This window comes from Aspergillus tanneri (assembly GCF_003426965.1).
Source record: "Aspergillus tanneri strain NIH1004 chromosome Unknown AapTan_2_pilon_pilon_pilon, whole genome shotgun sequence".
In the NCBI taxonomy this organism is placed as follows: domain Eukaryota; kingdom Fungi; phylum Ascomycota; class Eurotiomycetes; order Eurotiales; family Aspergillaceae; genus Aspergillus; species Aspergillus tanneri.
Genome location: NW_022984629.1, coordinates 3841832 through 3867822, shown reverse-complemented (window position 1 = coordinate 3867822; position 25991 = coordinate 3841832). Strand labels below are relative to the sequence as shown.

Here is a 25991-nt window from a genome sequence, read left to right as displayed (position 1 = left end):
CTATGCGCCGGGGACATACTTCCTGGAAACTGTCAATAATACGCAGCATCGGATTCATAGATCTGTTTCGAGAAGTAGCTGCTTGCGAAGCAAGATGATCAGGGGCATTGTACGTATACTGGATATACAAAACCCAAACTGATTGACTCATCTACTTCTCTTATACTTAGAAGGGATGGTGTGGGAATAAGCAGACAGATAATATTAATCGAAGCTGATTATGAAATATGCCAATCAATGCTTCCCACCCTGGAAGCAGAAGATGTTGATAGATATAGCACGCGAGGTTCAGCGTTTGCATTGTATCACAGAGAGATGTAGGGAAGCCCATATCGAATATTTTATTCATTCTCTTGCAGAAAACTATCTAACTCTAAAACATTGGCTAGCAAGTAATCATGACACTAGGCATATAAAACCTTAAAGAAGGGGTATCGCTATGGCGGTCTAGCTCTGCTGGAGAATGACATTTTATACAGTGCAATGTTGAGCATTCCTTCCGCAGGCCAATGAATGAGTCAGTTTATAGATACACAAGTGGACAGAACTACGCAATCTCTGTATGTCGGCCTTTCAAACTAGCAGTCATAATCAACCTAAAAGGGTATAACAAATGTTCTGCTCAAGGGCGCCGAAGAAGATGATGCAATATATTCCATATTCCTTTGAATACTTCCAGGCGCTCCTGGGGATCGAATAAATCATACCATTTGGTTCTCCGTAGCTTTAGCACGTACCATGGTTGATCCGGTGTGTCGGTGTCGGGGGGGAAGTCACTGTCTCCCGTCGTCAAGATTTCAATGTATCTCCGATGGACCTGGAGATGGAGAATGGCAAGATGGTGGTTGATGGAGGATAACATGTAAATCTATACCGCACTTAGTCATGTTACTATAACAAGCAAATCCCATATGGTCATATACATCATCAAATGGGCTTTCCATGCCCTTCCCGATCTGAATATACCTCATCCGCCGGTCCCAGAGACTAGGGCCTGGCTGAACGAGCTTCCACCGCTCGCTGTTGCTTAGTTTGCGTGAACCGGCTGGTCTCCGGGAGGCCAAGAAAGGATGCTCATATTTAGATCGTTTGCGAGCATTGCCAGACTCCGGTGTTGGCGGTATATCATTACAATTGCCACTATCACCCACAGCGTCATTGGGAGCACCACCCCACCGGGGCGAAGTCGTCCACCACTTCCCCTCGCCAGGTCTGACTTCGGCAGTTCCCTGGCGCAACCGTTCTTGAGCAGTCAGGAGCATGCCCCCAACCTCCCGGAACAAATCGCATATCTCTGCGGTGCCGGACCCAGGAGCTTCGTGAGATACTCGGAAAGAGGTTTCGGGTCGACATTGAGCAACAAGAAGGGGTCCTTCCATAACACCGCTTCGTGCCAGTTGTCGATCCTTGGGGGATCGAGCCACCGTGAACGTCTGTCGTACAGGGAAAAGCAGAGTCTTTACTGTGAGCCTTGGAGGCATAATGGGAAGAGCCACTTGGCACCCGAAGGGCCAGGCCGCCATTTCCGCCAATGCGCGAATGGTCTCTTCGCGAATGTCTTCTGGCATCTCACTTCCACAGCCGGTACGCCGTCCTTTATACATTGTCACACATTCTGATTGTTCGCGCACCTGGTCATTGGTCTTGGCGGGAGCTTCAAGGTCCATCGATACCTCCGTTTCATTCGGGGAGACCGGCTGTGTTCCGTTGTCTGTCTGCATCTTGCCCCCAGAATCGCCTGCTGGACCCTGTTGTTGTGGTGTTGCAGGACGCTCGTAGTAGTGATCCAAGCTGGAGTCCCAGTATTGGGACATTCGTTCCAAACCCGTCCAGAATTTTCTCGTCTGAGTTACCCGAACCCTTTGGCGGCCTTCGCGGGGAGGTAACCTGCCCACTTCGCGGAATACGTCGTCATTGTCCATAAGAAGTTCGTCTTTTAATACCTCGAATCTCTCCTTTGGCGGATACGAATCCCCATTCTCGAGCAAGACTGGAGAGCCATCATCTAAAGACGGCGACGGGTTTGATGAGCTGTCTTCCCAAGGTAGTAAGGGTGAACGACTTGTGCTATCCCGTCGGACAATGCAGGTGGCAGGAATATTGAGCTCTACTTTCAGATTGAAAGCTTTGAACCTTTCGGACGAGATATCCTGCGGTCTTTTAATGGAAGCTAGGAGGTCGCCTATTTGCCTCAAAGAGGATTCCGATTCGCTTCCTGTGGCATCCAAGCCCTTGTGAAGTGGGAAGTCCAGATTCGTAGGCGCAGACGGGGGCCGCCGTTCTTGCTCGGGGTCCAATCCCACTGTGGCGATGCCTACGTCAATCGTTAGTGGGAATACATAAGGATTCGAAAAGAAGAAGAAGAAGAAGCGCGTAATAATGGTTGTCTGGATAAGTAGTTGCCATTGACAGTTGGTCCACCAAACAAAAGACTCCAGAGGATGGAGACCGGGTGAGCTATACTCCGAATCCTAAGAGCTATGAAGTTCTTCACAGGAGATAGTGGTGGCCAATCCAGAGGTCTATACCGATGACAGGCTTATGAAGAATGCAGTTGTGGGAGACATTGCTTTGCAACATGGCCCGCGTCGTGACTTCAATTGCAATTATCGTGAATCGAGTTAACCGAGCATTGGGGAAGCATAGCTGGGGGGGTCATTTGCTCGTAAGGAGAAGGGAAGCCATACCCAGTCCACCGCACCACCCGAACATGATATGGGCTCTAATGAAAGGTGAAGTCTACTTAATGCCAGAAAGGGGAAGACAATGCGAGGGAATTAATCATGAGACAGTGAAGCTGTTACGTTCAGCAGCGATACAGAAGGAATGAAGGAGACGGCGCAATCACATGGGTTGCCCAACTGTCAATAATCTCGAATCTGGTGCCGCTGATGGTGATTCAGGGTTGGGGGAAATCAGGTGGCGGCGGGGTTTCAACATAACCGGGGTTGTTGGTCCGGCTCAAAAATGGTAATACCAAGCTAAGTCAGTGAAACGGGCCCCGAATGGGTAACCGGTGCCACCAAAATGAGCTCCGAAGGGAAAAGCGAATAGTTACTAAGGATTGGAAGAAGAGGGATGATCTGAAATAGATATGTGGAGGGGGAATGAGGGAAAGGAGAGCGATGAGCCATTAGCTCTTTACCACTTGGCATCTTGTTAGTATGTGGATTAGCCGGTCCTAGTGTCCACGCTTGAATATGGGGACCGTTAAGGCTAGGTAGACAGTTGGATATTGGAATGTCATGACGATGCACTAGGCACCATGATACTAACGAACTCCCTCAACAAACCTGCAACCATTAAGCCGCGGAGATGAGCTCCTAGCCAGGCCTTGAGGGATCCCTGGTGATAGTCAGGCCATCGCCTTTATTTGACTTCAGAAATGTGTCAATTGTGGAAGATGTGGGGAACTAACTACGTCGAAAGTACGTACAGGATAGGTACTACGGAGTATGCAGTTCTCCGATAGTAGAGGAACATTGATCCAATTGGACTCTCTGTAGAGTGGGAAATTACTACCTGACTCGTTGGATTGATCGACTGAATGTCTCCTACTAGTAATATTTTATTTACAGCGATATCGGTCATGCCGTACGTTTGACTGGGTAATTTTTCCTGCCCTATTTATGATTCCATCTGAATAGGTTTCTTTTCCCATATCCGTAATGTCTAATAGACTCCAAGATGTTATTATGCCGGTTTTATGAATCCCAAAGCGGAAGAGTCGGCCCGTGGTAGCAATGAGTCAGCACACCACATGACATCACATGGTCAGAGGAATAGTCACTAGTCTAATTTAGGACTAGTCGACAGCGCTGGGTCAAAGCACCTGCTTCTTTCCCAAATAGGCAGCCCACTACGGCGTCATTTCACCCTCGTCTTTTATTCTTCTTTTCCAACTTATCTTCTGCCATAATCTCCAACGGTAAAATGTGATGGGTGCATGTCTCCATCTGTGCCTCCCTGGACGGCGTCCACCATGGCTGACCCCCCTCCCAATTGGGGGCGCGAGGGGGCCAACCTAACACCACCTCTCTGCACAAGGGATTGGATACCCTTGATAAGTTTTGTTTCATCTATTCCTCCGAGGGGTTCCTCTCGCTCACCCCCCTGCTTAAGATTTTGTCGAATGATGCTTTCCAGTTTATCTCTCCATACTCGACCACAAGCGCCCTGCCTGATTGCGAGCGCCCAGCGATTTGCCTTACGCTCCGATCGTCCACCAGGCTGCTTCTTTTGTTTTTGTTTTGATTTGTTCTGTGTTTCTCTTTCCCCTGTGTCTACTAGCTATATACCCTGTCAACGTGGTGTGCCGCGCTTGTCTCTCTCTGCTTTGCTATCTGGTTCCTGAAACGGCACGGTTCACTGGGCTGACGCCTCTGAAGCCTATTGTCATGGCTTTCCTTGTGACTTTCTGTAGAGAGAAAAGACAATGAGAAAGATCCTTCATGTTCACATTTTCCTTTGACTATTGGGGTTTCCTTTTCTTTATCATTCATTAAGTCCTTCCAGTCATTCCTTGATTATTCTGCTCACGCGTGAGGCTCCCGTTCATTAACTAGTCCTAAATCCCATGCAGCACCATTTCTTCAACTTTCTTTCTTCTCCAGTTTTAGCAACGCTATTCTTGCGTCCAAATAGCCCCCGGGGCTAGGCGACATGTCGATGTCAAGTCCTTCGGTGATCTTTCATCGCGGGTTACGATGTACTAAAGTCCCAAGGAACTCGGCTGCAGTAGCGACACCTGTAACCTCCTCTTCTACCCCAACATCTTCGTTCACCCCAACTACGTCCAACGCGTCGGATGTGACCTTACAACCTACGTTATTCATCGCCGCCTTTTCCACTTTAAGAAAGTCCCATAAAACTGCATCTCAGGCTACTACTGAGCTAACTGCTGCACATCCAACAGCCATTGAATCAATTGCTGCGGACTCAACTGCTACTGATACGATTGCTGTGCACCAGACTGCTACGGGAACGACTACTGCAGATTCAACTGCTTCTGGTACGATTGCTGCAGATACAACTGCCGCTGGGTCAGCCGCCCATTCGACCCACGCAGATACAAATACTACGCAGGCATCACAGACACCATATGATGTCGAGGTGATTGCCGCACCTGCAGTTAGTACAACCACACTGTTGGCAACTTCCACCAAGCCTCTTTCAAAGACCAAAGAAGACTCGGAAGCCCAAGGTCTATCATCTTCGAATGATACAATAGGTGAGGATACGGTGCCGCTGCCGGTGGAATGGGATTTGTCTACTCGTTCGTCGATCGCGGCAACTGCTACCCCTCCAGCAACGCCTACGATCGATACCACCAACCCCTATTCATTCGCCTCAACAGCTACTGAAAGCGTGCCCTCTGAGTCTCTTCAAAGCCATTCCGGTTCGTCTGATGACACTAGTGGCAATGCTTCTCTCCGTATACTACTGGGTAGCATCTTGGGCGCTTCCGCTTTTGTAGCCCTAGTACTTCTAATATGTTTCCTGCTTTTCCGCCACAGGCGACGGAAGCAGATAAATGATAGAGGTATTGGAGGGAGAGAAAACCTACTGCGTGGTGGCCGAGAATCGGCAGATTCATCAGCCGGGTTGTACCATGGATACGGCTCCGGTGTATCGAATGCATCTGGCGCTTCTGCTTCACTATACAATTTCGAACCAAATACGTTAGTGAATTCCGACCACGATGGTCATCATAACCCTAGTCAGGAGCACGCCTGCCATTCCAACCCTTTTACCGATTCGGCAGAGATAACTCGGGCAATGCAAGGAAGCACCCCAAACGTAGACTCTCCGGTCCAGAACCCATTCGCCAACCCAGTCGATAATAATCAGATTTCACAGCAGGCACACTTCCCTCGAAGACCCGCCTCCGTTCCTTTATTCACAAACCAATCTGGAAATATGCAGCGACCTGGGATGCCATTTGTGCTGGACGAGAGGTCGATCCGCAGCAGTGACCGCAGTTTGGGCAGTACCATTATTCTTCCCGGGCGAAGCAGCTCTGGAAGTAGCCTCCAACAATTCAGCCGTCACATTTCGGCGGCAGAATTGGGATTGAGTAGCCCAAATGAATCGGTGACTAGAGTCAGCACTCGGAGCGACCCTTTTGACTTGGAAGTCCCTGCGAGGGCGATGGAGCGACACAGCTTTACTATTCTGCCACGGGCCAATGTATAACCTAAGAGCCTGACGAGGTAGTCGATAGAAACCAGTGAAAAGCAACAGGACCAAATCCGTGCGTGGCAGGGTGGTTCTTCATTAACCGGACGTACACGAGGTATACGAAATATGAGCCATGAAGGTCAGAAAATTGTTGCATGAAGGGATGCAGGCATGTGGCTTTATTTGTATTCTACTTTTTATTGCAGGCATTATGTGAGTATTGTAACATCGGTGTATACTAGCGTTTGATGTTTAGCGTGTCATGTTGGGATAACTTTCATTGTAAATATTTTATGGATGATTTTTCTTTCTTTTATTTGAGACACTAATTGTGATCATAATACTATTTCTGGTTTGGTTCTGTGGAGCAGTTCGTATCTGTTGTAGGCATTCAAATATATATACATATTCTCACAGAAATACATACTATATTCCACGTCACCAAAGTTTCATACTGACAAGACAACATCTGAGCACAAGGAGCATAAACAAGATCTATGACTGATGCCAACGTAAACCAGAGATAATTTAAATACGACCCAGTCTGACTAACGTTCAATGTTGATCATCAACTATGGGTAGGCGTCCGTCAAGACATCCATGAAATTAACTCAATGACCGATTTGGCTGAACACCTCTTTTTACAATTGACCATATTTTTACTTTCAAATAATATCCATAATATCCGAGACGTTACAGCATTAGGACTAAGACGGAGACTGACTGGATGGAACGGGGGACGAGAGCTTGAAGATGAAGAGAAGGAATAACGGAGGGGGTGGACTTGAAGGCATCGGAGCTTGCTCAGTGTGAGGACAAGAAAGGGGGTCGATTGGAGGAAAGGAAACTAAGGAGAGAAAAAAGGAAGTGGCCCAGTGAAAAAAAATGCGGGTAAATAAAAATTCGAGATTTCATATCACACAAAGCGCCATGCCATTTGTTTTGATTTAGTAGGATGGGGATATATTTTTTTTTTCTCTTTTCTTTTGCTGGGCATCCGTAGTTCTTCGTCTCTCCGGATTTGGGTTTGTGGTCATCAATCTGAGAATACGAAACACAAAAAAAGTATTTGCATTCCCTTCTTCTCTTATATGCTTTCCCGAACGAACCCCTCCCCCAATCCAGATTTCTCCACATGACAAAAAAAAAAACGTCCCGGATGCATCAAACCATCGAGCCAAAACAGCGGAAACGGGTCGACCGGATTCCGTTGGCTGGCCGAACTCCCACTTCCTTCCTGCTTCAACCTCCGCACCGCCGTGAAACTTCGACAAAGGAAATTTACTCCTGGGCTTCGCCGACCAGAGCGTTACGCTTGGCCTCCTGGCGTTCCGCCCGTCTCTCACGGAGAGCCTTGTTGCGAGCACGCTTGGCGTCCATCTCCTCCTTGAGGACACGCTCACGGTGCCGCTCAGCCTTGGCCTTTTGGATCTATTGAGGGGAAAATGGTTAGCCAGACAATACTCCCAATAAAACGGCCTGTGGGGGAGAGGCAATGCTGTTTCTGTCGGGGTAAAGCATGAACTGGGTCAGGCGGAACTTACGTGCTCGATGAGAGCGCGCTTGTGCTTGAAGGTGTTACCCTTGCTCAGGTGGTAGAGCTCGTGGTACAGGTGCTTGTCGATCTTGCCGGAGGCACGGTAACGGACAAGGAGGCGACGGAGAACACGCATACGGCGCATCCAGAGGATCTGGCTATATTCCGAAAACCCGTTAGCAAAAGCGAACGTCCCATCACTCAGCAATCACACATCATCTTTTTTTTTTTTTTTTTGTTTTGGCCACCTAGGTTGCGAACTAATCCCCCACACCCATTACAGGCGACCACCAAATAGACTCTTCGTCCCCATCCATGGCGCAAATTTTTGAAAAAAGAGATGGTGACAGAACGAGGTATTCGATATATGCATACCTAGGCATACGAGCGTCTTTAGTACCCTTGCGCTTACCCAGGCCACGGTGTCTGCCGATTCTGCGGGCCAAGTTGAGCTCACGAGCACGGGCGCGGGAGTGCATGGTGACGGGCTTGCGGATGATGAGGCCATCGCTGACAAGCTTGCGGATGGTCTGACGGGAGTTGGCGTTGGAAATCTCGTTCACCTCACTGGGATCGAGCCAAATCTTGCGCTTGCCGCAGCCCACCACGGAGGCGGCGAGGCGCTTCTGGGTGCGAAGGTTGACCCTGTATCGTAGGGGCAGTCGGTCAGCAGGAGATCCTTTCAGGGATGATGAAGTGTAGCCCCATGAGAGCGGGAGAAGAGGCGGAACATGGGAGCTGGTGCCATTCACGGGCAATAGTTCCCCATTAGGGACAGAATCCAGAGGCTGGAGATGAAACTCACATCTTGAAGTCGGCGTATCGACGGTCGTTGGCGGATGATGTTCGTTGCACTCGTCGACGGGGAGAATTCCCACGGCTGAGGAGTTTGAGACTCGGGCGGCGGATTAGCTAAGCCACTGTGTCGCTAAGCGAGTGCTCCACTTTAGGGTTTGTGCCCCATACCGGGGAGACGGACTGGGCAATCATCACCAGGATTGGATTGGATTGAGGGGAGTCAGAATGAGTCGTGATGAGTTGTCCATCATCAATACTGGCTCTGCTCAGTGCTCACTCCTTGGCAAGTCACTGTTCTCGATTTATCCGAGATTAGCTATCAGCTCTTTTTCTGAGAGGTCAAGTGTCCCTCCCGCAGGTGTCCTGCTGATTAAGTATCACGTGACTAGAGATCAGGAAGTATCCGATATTCGGCTAATACCGAATAGGAAGGTAGACACTATTCTTGAAAAGGTGCTTAAAATGATTGCTTTAGATGGTTTCTTGATTGTATTGATCAAGATATGATCATTCTTGTGATTATTATTATGGATCATTAGGTTGCTTCTTCTGCTAGGTGTAGGGGAGTTCGTTTTACCCCTCTTTTATGACCTTGTTTACGTCACTATTACCACCAACTTATTTGACAGGAAGTAAACATACGAATCGCTTCTTAAATACCCTAAACATCAGAGAGAAAAGTGACCGATGAATTCAAGTCACATGGCAGCTGGACGGAATCCCAATGATTAGAACTACAGGTCCGACGGAAACTTTTGTTCAATATAGACAAGAAAACATCTTTCCCTTGATGGAACAAAGGGGTATATAGATCTAACTCATGCACGCTGGAGCAACAAAACCCGAATCACTCTTCAAAGGAAGCCTCCCCAAGATCCACCTTCCCAATGCTCCACACTTCCCTTTCATCTTCAACCTCGTCATTGGAGAGTCCCAGTCCCCCTTGTCCACCCTCCGCTTCTCTACGTTCTCGGGCTTGTCCACCAAGGCGAAGTGCAACACGCTTGAAGTAGTCGGACATGCTCCGCTTCGGTCCCGGCGGAAGCTCTGCTCCAGGTCCCACCATATATTTGTCAAACACGGTGCTTTCGGACTCCACAACTGAGAAAAGGCCTAGGAACGCGGACTCCGCAGCCAGCTTGACAGGGATCACGACATCGCGAACGCTGGCGAAGACGGGCGGTGCTAGCAGGGCGAGATGGGGTCGAGTCAGCTCCGGGTGAAGCCTAGTCACGGTACGGATAACCACCAGAGCCAGCCGGCGCGTGTCCGAAGGTGTACCTGGCTGGATGCAGGGAGCCAATGCTTCGAAGATAGCCTTGTTGCTCTCGAAGTTGCGATGCTCATATTCCACCAACAAGTACTTGCCCGCGGCAAGGACGCTGTTATCGGCAATGAAGGGCTGGTCTAAGTTAGTTGTATTCGATCTGACGCGGCAGCAACTACAACTTACATCCTTATTCGAGACACCCTGGCAGATAACTGAGTGCGTCTCGGCGGCAAAATGCTCAGTTAGCGATGTGGGAGATTCAACGAGTAACGCATTAAGCCCCAGCACCGACGCATGTGTAATGTGCGCTGTGAGCACACGGCTCCTTGGAGTCCAGCCGGTTAGTGATCATTCTAATGCATATATTGATACCGCACGTACTTGATAAGAGGGCCTGCGATGGCAGCAGGGAGAACCTTCACGAGGGCCCCGAGCAATTTGGCGTTTGTAATGGCCACAGTATCTGTTGAGCAGTTAGAAAAATAGATCGAATATTTTATGGCCCAATCGACCTACCGGTCTGGTCACTGGTATCGTCGTCAATAAGAGCAAGGATGGAATTCTTGGAGGTCTCGTTCATATTGCCACCAGCCTTGCCAACCACTTCTTGGAGGGCCTTCATCATGGCGTTCTTGACACCAACGTCTGCTGCTGTCTTCGTTCCCGTAATGAGTTCTGTAGAGCCAGATTAATACACACACAATTCATCTCCATAACGCACAAATTTTGCCCTACCTGCAATTAGTGGGTCGACTCTGGGGGTCAACGTAATCAAGATCCCAAGACCCTTGGCTGCCCGGTTGCGCAAGGTCTCACTTGTTGAGTCTGCCAGACCACGGGCGAATGTTCGCTGAAGCTGAGGCAAGAACGGTTTGACCGCCAGCGGGATCTTTTCCAGGAGTTTATTTAGGGTGAAGAAGATTGCGCCTGCAACCGATTAGTGTGGTGAAATCAACAGAAGAGGCAAATACATTACATTTAATATCCACTGATCGTTCAGACACGACTCGAATAAGTGGACCGGTAATCTGGGTCACGAATAACTTCAAGGAATCGGCACCGGTACGATCGACAATGTCACCGATGGCAAGTGCTGCCTGCGTACGCTGATCGACAGTTCCGTTGAGAAGACCCTGCAAGAAAATCGGCAAGATAGCGGTAATGCCCTTTGGCAAGCTGAAGCCGGGGAGATTGGCTCCGGGGACACCCACTCCCCGTAGAACCTGACGAACAGGTATCACCAACACTTCCATCTCCTCCTTCCGCATGTGAGAAGTCAGTCCACTCAGGGCAGTCCATGCAGCCTTGACGACATCCTTGTCGCTGTCATCGAAAGAGATGAGCAGCACGCGGATCAAGTCTGGGTAGTATCTGGAATAGTCAATTGATGCATCAGAAAAGAACTTATTCAGATGGATCGCCGCTCTGGCGCGGCGGCGATGGTCATCGTGTTTCAGAAGTGTGAGCATGACATTCATAACAACGTTAAGCCCGTCAAATTCATCAACAGACACCAAGACAGTGTCAAATGCACTGCTCAATTCTTCACGAAGGCCATCATCCGTGGTTGATATGATGTCGTCCATCAATGAGCTTAAAATTGTCGGCAGTCTGCGTGTCATTGCGGAGCCGGCAACCTCAGCCAGGGATGCCAAAGCCTTGGCGTTGAATGACGAGATGGGATGAGTGAGCAACGTCGGGATGAGGTTGGGAAGGATAATGTTGGCACGGGTCTGTTCGGTAAGAAGTGTCAAGAGTGCTGATAGCGCCTGCTCGGCATCCTCATTATTTCTCAACAGGAGCAGAAGATGAGGCAGGACTTGGTCGACAGCCTTCTTGCCCAAGATTTGCTGCAGTGCATCGAAAGCCTCCGCAGCAGCTTCACGCACATCCTCATCGTGGTCCACCAAAGCCACGCGGACGGTAGAAATGAGGACTTTCTCGTAATCCTCAAGAGCATCGGCTGACGCAGAAGTAATGAGCTCCCGGAGAGCAATGCAGATACCTTGTTTGACATCCACATCGGGCGATGTCTGCAGGCTTTCCTCGAGAGTAGGAAGCAGAGTTGAGAGAACAGATTCTCCAGATTTTTTGATCAAATCTCCAAGTGCATTGCTGGCAATGACCTTTTGCTCCATGTTTGAGGAACCAAGGCGTCGTATGATCAACTGGGACAGGGTGCCCACCATATCCTTAAGAGTCTTGGGAGAAGCAACAAGTGACTTCCATACGCCCATGGCTGCACTCTTGACAAGACCCGAGGTATCGCAGCGGCAAATGAACAAAGCGGACAAGACCTTGTTTCTTCTCTCTTCTCCAAGAACCTCAAGTAGAGACTGTCCAGCCTGAGTGACTTCCTCAGCCTCTTCCTCGGCATCGGCCTTAGCCGTGATACCGGTAATGCTGAAGAGAAGATCGCCAACCAATTCAACGGAGCTCAATCTGATGCGATAACTGTCATCCGCCAGGCCGCGTTCCAGTTCTGGAAGAAGAAGGTCGATGGCCTTCGAAGAAAAGTTCTTGACCAGCAGACGACCCGCTCTAAGAGAAGTCTCGCGAATCGACTCGATGTCATCTGCGAGACCTGCAAGGATAGGCGGGATAATCTTGCTGAGGTAAGTAGCGAAGCTGTTTCCGAAACAGGCCGGAAGGAAGATAAAGAGGGTCATAAATCCTTCACGAACAGCTGGCTTCGCGCTGGACACGTTCTGTAAGATGGTAGGGAGGGTCTCCTCGAGTCTTGTCGTTCCCAGACCTGCCAGAACCTCCGAAAGGGCTTGAGCAGATCCAAGCCTGTCACCGGCGCCGGTATCCGATTTAAGCGTAGACATGAGATTCGGAATAAGGTCGGGAAGGGCATCCTCTCCGAGCTTCTCAATTAGGGATCCAAGGGCCTTGGACGCGGTGGCACGGGTAGTGGGGACGGGGTCAACGATGGCTAGCTGCAGGCCAGAAACAATGATTGGCAAGTGTGTAATGAGATCTTTGCGCTCAGAAAGATGAGCCAAGCTACCGATGATTTGAGCAGATTTCCGCTTGGTCGTCGACCTATCCCCAAGGCCACGCTCAAGAATGCGAACAACCAAGGCCAAGGAGGGGGCATCCAGATAATGAACAAAGGAAACCTTGATGAGAGCATCCAGGGCCTCGTCCGTGTATTTCGTCGGGTCACTCAGAGCTTTCAAGAGCACGTCAACCAAACCCTTCACTTCAGGGTTGCTAATTACCTCCCCGAAACGCTGAAGACTTCGGTTCGCAGCATTGCGCACCTCCTTGTGAGTATTATTCAGAACAACTGTGAGTGGAGGAATGATATCTGGCAAGCTTGCCGCTAGTTGCTGCGGATCCAGATACGCCATGGCTCCCAGGAGGTCACAGGCACCCTTTTGACTTCGCCATTGCGTGTCATCGAGACCGTCAAGAAGGGTGGGTAGAATCTTCTTGACACCATAGGAACTGAGACTGGAAAAGCAAGCTTTCGCTGCGTCGAGGCAGGCGTCACGAACATCAGTGTTGGGGTCACCGAAGCCAGCTAGGAGTTGCGGGACGATTTGGATCACATATGGCTCGAAGATGCGTCCAAGGATTGTCGCAAAAAGTTCGTAAGCCAACAGGGCGCCTTGCCTCTGATGTGGCTCTTTCTTGTTCTCCATTGCCGCACGGAGATGAGCCAAGACCTGGAACTCACGCAACGTGGAAATACCCTTGCCGCTGACTATACCAGCAAGTCCATAAGCCGCGCCACGTTGGGTGGCATATTTCTTTGACTGTAGAAGCTGGTCTAGCATCTCCTGAACATACCCTGAGCTCCGGGAGTCGGAAAGCCGGATGAGAGGGGGAAGGCACCCAGAAACTGCCGACTGCACTGTTTCTGAGGGCGTTGGAAGGGTAGCGAGGAGTCTTTGGATAACAGTCTGCAAACGGGGATCATCCGCCTTGAGATGCTGGGCAAGGGATCCGTACAAGACGACCACGGCTTCATTGAGAAGATCCGAAGTTTCACTGCCCTTGTCTGATGTCTTTAATGTCGTCTCCAATAGCCCCATCAATTCTTCAACTTTCTGCTGACCACGCGCAGCAATGACAGATCTACCACTATCAGCCATCTGAGCCCTAACAACGCCGCTACGATCGATCAGAGGGCCTCTTTCAATCAAGAATCTGAGGAATGAGACGATCTGGTCTCCTTCAAATCCAAAAGTCATTGCGCTAAAGGCGAGAGCAATGCCACTGCGGAATTCCCAGTGATCCGTCATGTCCATTTTCTTGGGCATTCCGTACGCGTCTTTCTCTGGTACCTTGGGTCTGGCCTCGCTCTCAAACTTGGACTGCAGTTCCGAAACAACATCCCCAAACATGGACGATTTGAATTCAATGGCGTGTGCCAACGCGCGGGCAGCACCACCACGGAGCTGCGAATCCTTGGAAGCAAGATAGGGAATAATTTTTCCATAAGCAGAGTCATCGACCTCCAGGGCATTCTCTTCCCATATAGTTTCTGCAACATCAGCATTCTCCTCCACGCTGTCGTGACATTCCAGCCAGATGTGCTCGGAGAAGTCGAGATCGGTCAAGTCAATCTCAGCCTCAATAGCCTGCAAGACCGATGTCCGAACAGACGTATCCGGGACGATGGTGCCTTTGAGGAGAATATCGAGCTCGTCTTTGCTTATACTTGACGAAATGCATCTGCACAAATCAAACAAAGTATCTTTGATCAGTTTGTAGTGGGGAGTATACTTCTGCATCGATGTGAGCAGGTGGTCCAGAACCTTGACACGAGGAAGACGATCATCCGTGAATGAACTCGAATGGAAGGACAAAAATTCAAGGGCGAGTAGCACTTGCTCTCCTTCTTCTCCTTTCTTCTGGTCAACCCCGTTTTGACTGAGGACGGCAAAGATTAAAGGAAGAACGTAAGCCAAGGACGAGATGTCGAGGGGGCGCTGTTCTGATGCAAATCGCAAACGGTAAAGGATCCTAGTTACGAGCTGCCCCAGAGGTTCCGTTTCCATCTCCGGGGAAAGATAGCTTTTACCAAGCGCCCGCAGAGTGGCGATACCGACGAAACGACGCAGGGGGCCCAAACGGCTAGATACCTTCTCCGAGCATTTGATATATGCTTTGGAAATGGCATCACCGACAAACATATCAGCGCCAGCTTGCGAGATGGATAGCAAAGAACCCACGGCGGAATTGATCCAGCCGTCCGCGTCAACGGCGGGCCCATCTGCGAGACCTTGGATGATCTCGGCACCTCTTTCAATCCTCCTCACTTCTTGGAGAACCTCCTCACGGATCTTAGCCTCTTTCGCGAGCTGCGCCTTCACTTTAGACTGCTCATCTGCGGTAAGTTTCTTCTGTTTCTCGCCCTTCTTCTCTGCCAATTGTGCACGTAATTCCTCCTCCCACTTGAGGGTATCGTAGTCTTTGGTGTTCTTGTCAAAGGCAGGCTGTTTCGACTTGGTGCTGAGAACATCAACGAACATGGTACCTTCTGGGGTACGGGCGATAGCAGCATCGGTCGGAGTAAACCTAGATAGTCGGGAGACATTCAGGTCATCTGTAATCTGGCCAACAAGCTGAGGCACCATTGTGTCAGGGGCTACAAAGGCCAGGTCTCCCGCTGCGGCCCGCATAGCCGCTTCGACTTGTGGGAGTTTGGATTGAATGGGGTCCTGTAGAATTTTAGTGGCTGATGATTCCGACTGGAGACAAGACATACCTCCTGGATCCGTGTCAACTGTTCCATGCATTGATCGGGAAATTCACGAACAAGAAGGCCGGGATCTGTTCCAGTCCGCAGGCACAAAGCAATCCATGACGCATTGGGGATCAGTTCTGGCCGGCAAAGGACAAGAAGGCTGACAAGCTGACTCTTCAAATTAGAAGAAATCATCTCCGGCTCAGGTATGGCAGAGGAAGAGGGGCAGATGGCCTTTGCAATTAGATGGAGGTATCTTTCGCTTTCCTGCCCCGCTGAAACTGGTGCGGATTCTTTCTCAGCAGTCCTAAAGGAAAGTATCCAAGTCCATAGAGACCTAATTATGACACGACTGATTAGGCCGAAGTTCATAAGATGAACCTCCGACAATGCATACGCGGACCTTTCGCGAAAGTCTGTGTGGAGTCCCGGCGCAGTTATTGCAAAGATATATGCTTGTCCCCAGGCAACCATAGTGGATTCTTCAGAATTCTCAAACTTTGGGCTCGTCGTAATAGCCGAAAGCGCCCTAACAACCCACTCAATCTCATCTTGAGATGTCAATTTCGAGTAGGCTTTGGGGTTCACAAGGAAAGACGGCTTCGGACGAAGAGCCAAAGACTGGGCTACTACAGTTTCCCAGGTTGCCTGGTCAAAGCCCTGCACGGCAGCTAACCGTTCAGCGAGCGCCACAAAGATATATGCTGTTGATAGAGAGCCGCTCTGGGCCGATGGCAAGGGATTAGAAGAGACTTCCATGAACAGCTCCTTCATCTTACTGAGAAATTTAGTCACAAGAGGCTCAACATCAGGGTTAACTAAGTTTGTAGCATCCGCATCCCAAAAAACTCCCCCAACGTTGAGTTGCCAAAGCTTTCGAAATGGAATTCGCTTTTCTGCAGAACCTTTAACAATGGTGTTGACAACATCATCGCTGACCTTCACCTTTGACCGGACAAGGACCCCTAGATGTGTACAGAACGCTTTGATTTCTTGTTCCAAGGCAGCCTCGTTGGACTCCCGCAAAAACACAGGAACAAGGCCCTGAACCACCTCCTTTGAAATGCTCACCGACTGCAAGGCAGAAGAGAGTATTCGAGCATACGCCGCACGGTGGTCCGGATTCGTGATTTTCTGAGTCTTGAGAGGAGCGATAACCTCACCTATGGTCTTGAGAACCAAGGTCTCGACCTTGGATTTGAAGAGCAATGATTCGAAAGAGTTGACTGCACCTTGTCGGACGGCAGGACTGTTCGATTTCATGCTTGATAGAAGATGCTTCAGCAGCCGGGACTGCAGAACCTCCGACAGGTCAATGGTAGCCGGCAGCGAGGCGCAAAGCGAAGGCACCAATCCGCTGAAAATTACCTCGGGAGCCCGCAAAATAGCCTTCTCCAAAGGTGGTATAATCTCGGACACCAGGTCTTCTTCAGTTACGAAGGAGACGAAGAAGTCGAACAGGACATCGGTAAGGTGACTCGGCGGCGCAGCCTTTGCTCCGACAAGTTCCTTGACGTAAAATGCTATGATCACTTTCTTCTCTCCCTCCAACACGGCCTTCTTGCCCGGCAGACGAGCGCAAACCCCAGAAATCACACCGAGGAAAGGAGCATTCCTCTGACCTACGTTCGCGTCTCTGGTTAACCGATGGACGGACTGACGAACCGCGTCATCACCTCGAATGGGCGATGAGAAAACAGCCCGCAAAGCGCGTCTAGTGACCCTGAGCGCGGACATCTTCACGGCTGGCTTAGGATTGGCCGACAGACAGATTTCCAGGACCTTTGCGTCCACCGCCATGAGGTCCACAATGATGGAAAGGGGTGTCTCCGAGTCATCTTTGAATTTCTGGAGCAAAATCGAACACCATTCCAGAAGCACGAAGGCAGAACTAGGAGCCAATCCGGGTTTGGAGGCCTCGATCTGCAGCTTCTGCGTGAGGAACTTGAGATCGTCGGTCGGGACGGGAGTCGCCAGAAGAGAGCGAATACATTGCTGGACGGCCTGTCGGGATGCACGGTCGATATATAAAGGATAGGTCTTGAAGAGAACGTCAATAAGAGGCTGACGGGTTTGTTGAGGAAGATCCGAGACTGAAAAGACAGCGACATATGAGCAATGGAATGAGAGCGAGAGAGAGGACATTAGAGGAGGGGTTGGAGATGGCTGCCTTACCAATTCGATCGCGGAGTTCCTGGAGAGCACGAATTCTGCGAGAAGTCGAACTCGACAAGAGAACGACATGCAGGCTCTCCAGATCCCCTGCTTTCACCTGATCCCATGGAAAGTCGTCCATGTTTGGGTGGCCTGGAGCATGTCGGGATGGAGAAGAGACTTGAATGTTGTCATAAGAGTTTTCGACGTTGTGGGGAGAGCTCGCCGCCCAATAATCCACCTCCATCGTCCAACTTTCACTGTTTCTTTGCACTTCCTCAATGGACCTGCTGCTTGAAGTTTCCTCACCTATTTTATTTTATTTTATTTTTCATCCTATCTTCATTTTAAAATATCCCCTTGGTTGGGACGTTCGCGACTGTTGTACTGGTAGTGACTGACTCATTGTGATTCATCCACCGCAATGCCCTCAAACAATAAGAAAAGGAAGAAACTCGCATCCAACCCGGCTCGGGGGTTTGCGACAGTCTCAATGCCCTCGAAACCAAAATCCACGGCGACTACTGACTCAACAGGTCGCACGACTCCAGCAGAGTCCAAGTCCCTCTCGGAGAGTGACCTGCCTACTCCCGCGGAGAGAACCCTGCCGGCGACAGCGACGCACGAACCCCCTTCGCTACAGAACTACTCCCCAGAGGATTTAGAGAGACACCTAGAGGAGGCGGAGTTACAGATATTGGTGGATAAATACGCACTCAAGTGCAAGAATGATGCATCCCGCCAGGTCTCCAGATTGGAAACCGAGCGAAGAGTTCTCCGGCAACAGGCCGTGCTATTAAACCTACTAGAATGGCTTCCCAAGAATATCCTGAGCTCGATCCTGACTCTCGCGGAGACTGAGGAGCGCGAGCTAAGTCCCTTACCGGGTCGGGACCAGAACGGTCTGAAAAAGTCTGCCACGGAAGAAGAGCTGTATATGAGACTCTGGACCCTACGGGAGGTCCTCCTTAGACTCGGTTTTCCCGAAGGAAAAGTAGAAGAGTCATTAAAGCATCTTTTACTTTATTTCTCTGGTAATTTTGTCCAAACTAATAGGGAAATGGTGTGTAATCTAGACGAGGCCCTGGATTGGCTCGCCATGCACTGCAGTCTCGAAGAACTACCGTCCTACATGCAGACAAATAATCTCCAGTTATGCAAAGACGAAAAGAATATCTCGTGGATATCCGGTAAACCTAGGTGCCTAGTGTCGTCCATGGATTAGGAATAGCTAATCAGCATTAGATCGTGAGCCAGTACAATCCCCGGCCACCAAAGGAATACAGGATGGCAACGAGCCCAAAAAGACAAAGGTTGATGTAAAGGGATCGATCTCTCCGAGTCCCTATGACTCGGATAGTTCCTTGGATCCTGACACCCTGTTGCCAAAATTTTTGGAATTGCAAACTAAGCTATATGGCCTCCGGCCTGAGCTTTTCGACAAGCCCAAGAGAGCAAAGAAAGCAGGCCGCCAAGCCTCTGGATCTAGCACTGAAAACCCTCAAGTAATAAAACTGCAACGTAAAATTGCTGGCATTGAAAATGATGTTCTTTTTGACTGTGCAGAGGCCGAATACCGGTGGAAAGAAAAGCTTGATGACCTCCGGAAAGAGGCCGCATTCGTCCGGCAAAGTACTCTCGATGAGAAACTGTCAGCAGGCCCAGGTGAAAACAAAGAGCAATCGGAGAACAAGGAGGAGGAAACCTCGCCACCGAGTGATGATGTTGGCGAAGCTACTGGCCTTCTAGGCGATATGTTCCAGGATGAGGAGCCGATTTTGGAGACAGAAGTGATCACCGAGGAGCTGAATAAGGTTACCATACAACTCCGTGACTTTGGGAAATGGTCTGGTCTAAATCCTCGACGAGTGTTAGAGGAGACTTGCAAAGCAAGGTATGGATGGCTATGTGGCATTCTTGAACATCTATTAGACAGTTCCACCTGACAACAATGTTTATCATCTAGGGATTCCGGGAGTACAATTACCTACAAAGACTTCTCCTCTTCGACGCACTCTAATCGTAAGGCGGTCGAAGTAAGGTGGTCCAAACCTCAGGATGTACCATTTCCCTTTGAATGGGATGCAGTCACACACAAGTCAAGTCCATGGGCCACCTTTGTCGCAATGGATAACATGGCAACGCCAACTGCCCAACAAGCAGAGGCCTTCGTCTCGACGCTTGCAATTTTCATCCTATTCCCACAGAATTCAAAGGAAGGGAAATCATATTTACGCCTCCCAGCAGTGTGGAGGGATCTATGGGCTGAATTTGCAACTGCAAAAAAACTCCAAGAAGACGAGGAAGAGAAGAAAACTGTCAAGAGTTTGAAGAAGTTGATACAAGAGAATCACGGGAGCTTTGAGGATGACATTGTCCTGTTAGACAATTTCCGTAGGAGAAATGGAACTCCGAGCAGGCAGAATTCTCCCACAAAAGCTCCAAGCGTAAGGGAAACATCAAACCCTGAGTCTCAACTGCAGAATATCTGGGCAGAAAAGTCTTCGACTCCTCTTTTCCATCAGATGATCCAAGACAGGATGAAACTACCGATATGGAACTTCAAAGACGAAATACTCAAAACGCTTGATACTCACCATGCGCTTATCATCTGTAGTGAAACGGGCAGTGGAAAGAGCACGCAGATCCCATCTTTTATCCTTGAACATGAGATGCAGCAAGGTCGTCCTTGCAAGATATTCGTCACAGAACCCCGAAGGATCTCCGCTATATCTTTGGCTAGAAGAGTTAGCGAAGAATTGGGAGAAAGCAAGAATGATGTGGGTACATCCCGCTCTCTCATTGGATTTGCCGTTAGGCTCGAGAGCAAAGTGAGCCAATCCACGAGACTAGTCTTTGCGTACGTCTCTTCATTTCTCCTTAATGACTCTATCAAACAAGCTGATACTGGGCAGGACAACTGGAGTTGTAGTACGGATGCTAGAGCGTCCGGAAGACTTTCAAGATATTACCCACGTTGTGCTGGATGAGGTTCATGAACGCTCTATCGATAGTGATTTCCTGTTAATTGTCCTTCGCCGGCTGATGCAGAAAAGGCCAGACTTGAAGCTAATCCTGATGTCGGCTACCCTCGAGGCCCAACGCTTCTCTAACTATCTTGGGGGTGTCCCGGTGCTAAATATACCGGGGAGGACTTTTCCTGTGGAGGTGAAATTCTTAGAGGATGCTGTCGAGATGACAAATTATCGCTTATCAGAAAATGATTCGAACGCCCTGGTCGATGAAGACACCGACGAAATAGCACCCGAGAATTCCCAGGGAGATACGACTGGAGGGCTGCTGGCAACGCTTGACGGATACTCAAAGCAAACCCGAGAGACCATCCTCAATGTTGATGAATACCGTCTTGATTACCAGCTAATCAAGAAGTTATTAATCAAACTCGCTTCAAGTCCGGAGTTGGAACACTACAGTAAAGCTATTTTAATTTTCATGCCTGGTATGGCGGAAATTCGACGCCTGAACGATGAGATTCTATCGGAGCCTGCCTTCCAGCAAGGGTGGATTGTTCATGCACTTCACTCGTCTATCGCAAGTGAAGATCAGGAGAAAGCGTTTGCGGTGCCACCACAGGGACTGAGAAAGATTGTAATCGCCACGAACATTGCAGAGACAGGTATGTCTTCCACACTGCTGGAAGTATTGGATTTTAACACCCCCTAGGTATTACGATCCCGGATATAACTGCTGTCATTGATGCGGGTAAGGAAAAGACCATGCGGTAAATGAAAGACCCAATAGCCACAGAGAAGGTCTATTATTAACAAATGATCAGGTTCGACGAGAGACGACAGCTTTCCAGGCTAGTCGAGGCGTTCATCTCGCGGGCCAATGCGAAGCAGAGACGGGGACGAGCCGGTCGCGTTCAGAGTGGAGTCTGCTTCCATTTGTTCACCAAGTACAGACATGAAAATTCGGTATGGCCCGTTTTATTTCAACATACAGAGTAACATGAGTACTGACTGGCCGTAGCTCGCTGAACAGCAAACGCCCGAAATGCTTCGGTTATCTCTGCAGGATCTGGTCTTGCGAGTGAAGATCTGCAAGCTAGGGGAGGTAGAACAGACTCTACTTGAAGCTCTCGACCCGCCTTCTTCGAAAAATATCCGTCGTGCAATCGACGCCTTGAAGGAGGTCAAAGCCCTAACAAATGCGGAAAATCTCACCCCCTTGGGAACGCAGCTTGCTAAGTTGCCTTTGGATGTCTTTCTCGGGAAATTGATCATCCATGGCTCGTTTTTCAAGTGCTTGGATGCAGCTATTAGCATCGCTGCTATCCTTTCTTCCAAGTCACCTTTTATTAACACTATAGGCTCGAACACCAAGAAGGATCTTTCAAGACTCTCGTTCAAAAAAGGTTATACCTGATAGCCGCTCAAGATCCACGTTATATTCTATGTAAGCTAATTGTGACAGGCGACTCGGACCTTCTGACTGTATACAATGCATACTGCGCCTGGAAGCGCACAAAAAACACCTTAGGTGTCAGTGAATACGCGTTCTGCCGGAAGAATTTCCTCAGTCCACAGACACTGTTGAACATTGAAGACATCAAGATGCAACTTATTGTGTCCATTGCAGATGCAGGGCTTCTGAATTTGAATTCATCCCAAAAAGCTGCATTGAGCAGGTAGGCCACTCACGTTCTATCGTTGACCTGTGTTCTATCCGAAGTCCGTCTCCAATATGATGCTAACATAAGCACAGGGCGCGGTATGGTGGTAGGCAACGACAACTCTTCACTATTCCTGAGGAGTATGACCTGAATAGCAATAACGATGTCATTGTCAACTCCGTCATTGCTTGGAGTTTTTATCCTAAATTACTCACCCGAGAAGGAAAAGGTTGGCGAAACGTGGCTAACAACCAGTCCGTGACACTGCATCCCACGTCCGTGAACAAACAGTGCGACCCTGCCATCAAGTGGCTCTCATATTATCACATCATGCAAGGACGAAACCGAAATTACAATGCATTTGAAACGAACGCTGTGGACGACTTTGCTATTGCTCTTTTGTGCGGCGAGGCTGAGTTCAAGGTAAGTTCCAGCCGAATCGGAATGGAAGCAGAAAGAAACGAATAAAGAAAAGCTGACTAACTTCTCTCCTTCTACAGATGTACTCCGGTGTGATTTCAATCGATGCCAACCGAATCCGGTTTGCAGTTCGAGACTGGAAGTCGATGCTAGCGCTGAAGGTGCTCAGTGCTCGCGTGCGAGACATTCTGTCTGGAACCTTCCGCGATCCACAAAAGGTGCTATCATACAAGCAGCAGCAGTGGATTGATATTTGGAATCAGATATTCTCGCAGGCGGGGAAACGCAACTCATGAAATCGTGTTCATTTTGGAGGATTTGGTGTTGGAATTTGGATTGTCGGGATATGGTGGAATGATTGGGTGTTTGTTATTCCCTTGTTGTTCCCTCTTGTTGAAGATACATATCTTTTTCTTGTAGATACTAGACATGCTATTGCACTCAGCATGGGGTGTCATGGACTCGATCATATAGGGAAGAATGATTCGACATTAACTATGATTCTCCACTGGACGCATTTCTCAAATAGGCTATGTAATAATAATTAGCAATAGAGCCCCAGGTACATGTAGAAAAAGGACAATAATAGAGTTCACCACCTAGAGTTCTGCAGTTCAACACGGAGGAAATGAAATGCCCACACTGTATTTACGCTGAAGTTCTCCTGATTTCATGTGACCCTTGCAAGTACCCTCTATATCCGCATATATACTTTTAATCTGGAAGTCGAATCCCCTGACATGGTTATATATTACATCCTTATTACTGTATACATATGATTCCATCTAGACATCTTGCTACCAGCAAGCAAGGATAGAATACTCTTGTATGAGGCGGAAATCTATATACGACGCAGGAACAGGTCCGCTGCCGTCTATGTAACCGATCGGTCCGGTCGACTCGACAAGTTCTTGTCCAACAATGAGATTCATATTAAGTACATTCATACATCAGTGAATGTGGTGTTGACTGCATTGGATGACTGCAGCTGTTGATGCAGCCTACCACCCTGTCTACCTATGGGACTTTTAGGTATGTTGTATCTCTATATATGTTTATGCATATATCCCTGAAGAAAGATTGATACAGATATATAGGTATGAATATATATACATACATACAGTACTCCGTACAGGTATAGACACGAAAACACTACATAGATAGATAGAGTTTTTATAACACGAAACTAGGTTCTTGCGACGTCTAACAGGCTAGTCAAGCTGGTCGACAACTCAGCCGTATTGCCCTTTCCTTTCCCTCCATCCCTAGATTGATCTCTGCTGGACCCGTGGAATCGACCCTAAAGAAGAATGCACATGACGAACTCGGGTGACACAACATTCCACGCACGACGCCAGATCAGGGGGTGCAAAAGATGATTTATTCTCGGATGGAGAAGAAAAATAAACTGGCGTAGTACCGATAAGTCCAAAATAATAATAATAATAATAAACATCTAAAAACGATGGAACAACGGAGTACTCCGTACGGAAAGACGACGAGAAAGCGGTGAAACGTGGCTGGCTAGATCGAAGCTCAACGAATTTAATCACTGCACGAAGCCATGGATATTGAGCCATGGTCATGGTTGTTGTTCAACTACTATCGATGATACACTTAATAGTTTCATGCGGATACTTTGGAAATGTTGTTTTATCATTTGTCGCCTCTCTGGCGACGTCGTTGTCCTGCATCATCCACTAATTTCACCACCACCACTAAGACCTATACAAAGTAAAGGAACTTCACTATATATAGACTGCATGGTCTATTCCTTTCGTACATACATTGGCCGATGTACTCTGTACGTAAGAGAAGTTTAAACACACCTGCCTTCCGAACAGACCGACTAGTGACCAACACGTCGAGTAGACCTTGGCTCGGCTGCATGGGAGATCGCGGGTCCCTGTGGGACTGGTCGGTCCATGGTGAGTGGGAGGATGACATTGTCGGAGCCATGGTCTCTGGCCCCTTCGATAGGAAGTTTGTATTCCTATCCGCTGGCTGAAAAGAGATCGAGTATTGCAACTTTCCAGACGGCTTTTTTTGTCCAGCCTCGACATCGCCTCTTTTGAGTGTGGGATAGGGATTTCGCATATCCACCCAGCACCTCCGTCAGAAGATCCTGGTCGGCACTCGCATATGCACCACGGGTTGTTGCAGCTGAAACCTGGATCCCGTCGCCATCCTCTCAACTAAGATCAAACGGGCCAGACCCTACAGGATGATCCAGCAGTCAGCAAGGAGGGGAGGGGAAGGGGCCAAAGAAGGTTGGGAAGTGGAAGGTTGCGGTCAGACCGAAGATTATACTTCTTCATATTGGTCGAGGATGACAATAACTAGGGGTGATAGGATAGTCAGCACAAATGTCACAATGATAAAATTAAAAAGAAAAGATAAATAAAAAAAAAAAAATAAAAATGAAACGAAGGAGGATTTATGATCCTTACACTTGAGTCGGGAGGAGGGAAAGGGAAAACCACACAGCTCGTCATCGTCATAATAATAACCATCATGTCAAATCGTCCAAAGCTGACGGTTCGCGGCGTCAACGGTGCCCGTGTCCACCGACTAACGATTTAGTCAACCAACGAAGTCCCTACATACGTGGTCGCTCCCACAGCCAGTCGATCCCCCCACCAGCTAATCCACCCGGCCTGTGCAGAATGAGGCCTCCACCAATCTCTTCCTTGATTCCAGAGGTCCGTGGGCGATGCGCCGGGATGGAGACCGTTCTTGGCGGTTTGTCCTCATCCGTCTTGGTAACAAAGCGGGGATCAGGTCTCGTCTTAACTCTCACTCGCGACTGATCATCGCTCCAGGTCCGTCACTGATAGGCTGTAATCCTTGCGAATGATGATGATGATGATGATGATGATGATTATGATGAGAATGGACCCGTGGTGACCGGGATGTGTGGTGTTACACTGGCATCCCAGTCGATTGATCCGGACCGAAGATGAGCGGTTCATTTGGGAGGGGAATTGCCTGAAAAAAGCACAATGCTACAGAGACTATCCTTATTCTCTGGATAGTGTCCCTTTCAAAGGTATCATATGTAGACTGTATTCTTTTATGGAAAGAGATAGAGAACCCATGCAGCCTCAGTTCTGATCGAAACAGGTTACCAGGAAAAGGTCAGGTTGTATAGAGCATGACCCTCGACACGACTGCTATATTTAGTGTGTTGACCATGGCTCATCATCATAAGTAGCAGTTAAAGGAGAACCTCCCCAGAGCCAATCAATGCTGTCGACACCAATCGTGCAGTCGATCTCTTGTGCACGGGTAA

General features: G+C 48.9%; 6 protein-coding genes across 6 annotated transcripts; 3 read left to right on the top strand and 3 right to left on the bottom strand.

Moving 5' to 3' along the window:
• Positions 1-2580, bottom strand: ATNIH1004_001233 (uncharacterized protein; the record flags this gene model as incomplete). Its single annotated transcript, XM_033565933.1, has 4 exons — positions 1-22; positions 738-868; positions 924-2314; positions 2529-2580. 4 exons carry the CDS (start codon positions 2578-2580, stop codon positions 1-3), a joined length of 1596 nt encoding a protein of 531 aa, XP_033431690.1.
• Positions 2581-4662: 2082 nt separating this feature from the next.
• On the top strand, positions 4663-6195 carry ATNIH1004_001232 (uncharacterized protein; the record flags this gene model as incomplete). The annotated part of the gene is made up of 1 exon (XM_033565932.1): positions 4663-6195. The coding sequence occupies one exon, from the start codon at positions 4663-4665 to the stop codon at positions 6193-6195; it is 1533 nt and encodes a 510-aa protein (XP_033431689.1).
• Positions 6196-7461: 1266 nt separating this feature from the next.
• Positions 7462-8707, bottom strand: RPL19 (60S ribosomal protein eL19; the record flags this gene model as incomplete). Its single annotated transcript, XM_033565931.1, has 5 exons — positions 7462-7611; positions 7725-7875; positions 8093-8362; positions 8523-8629; positions 8684-8707. The coding sequence occupies 5 exons, from the start codon at positions 8705-8707 to the stop codon at positions 7462-7464; spliced, it is 702 nt and encodes a 233-aa protein (XP_033431688.1).
• A 655-nt stretch (positions 8708-9362) lies between these two features.
• Positions 9363-17785, bottom strand: GCN1 (putative translational activator; the record flags this gene model as incomplete). Its single annotated transcript, XM_033565930.1, has 9 exons — positions 9363-9917; positions 9969-10110; positions 10167-10248; positions 10302-10460; positions 10521-10712; positions 10762-15463; positions 15511-15796; positions 15893-17582; positions 17665-17785. 9 exons carry the CDS (start codon positions 17783-17785, stop codon positions 9363-9365), a joined length of 7929 nt encoding a protein of 2642 aa, XP_033431687.1.
• Positions 17786-18067: 282 nt separating this feature from the next.
• On the top strand, positions 18068-22995 carry ATNIH1004_001229 (putative ATP dependent RNA helicase; the record flags this gene model as incomplete). Its single annotated transcript, XM_033565929.1, has 10 exons — positions 18068-18833; positions 18889-19537; positions 19610-20503; positions 20559-21280; positions 21328-21385; positions 21440-21581; positions 21637-22021; positions 22081-22294; positions 22372-22702; positions 22780-22995. 10 exons carry the CDS (start codon positions 18068-18070, stop codon positions 22993-22995), a joined length of 4377 nt encoding a protein of 1458 aa, XP_033431686.1.
• Positions 22996-25365: 2370 nt separating this feature from the next.
• ATNIH1004_001228 (uncharacterized protein) lies at positions 25366-25662 on the top strand (the record flags this gene model as incomplete). The annotated part of the gene is made up of 2 exons (XM_033565928.1): positions 25366-25461; positions 25537-25662. 2 exons carry the CDS (start codon positions 25366-25368, stop codon positions 25660-25662), a joined length of 222 nt encoding a protein of 73 aa, XP_033431685.1.
• Positions 25663-25991: the final 329 nt, after the last annotated feature.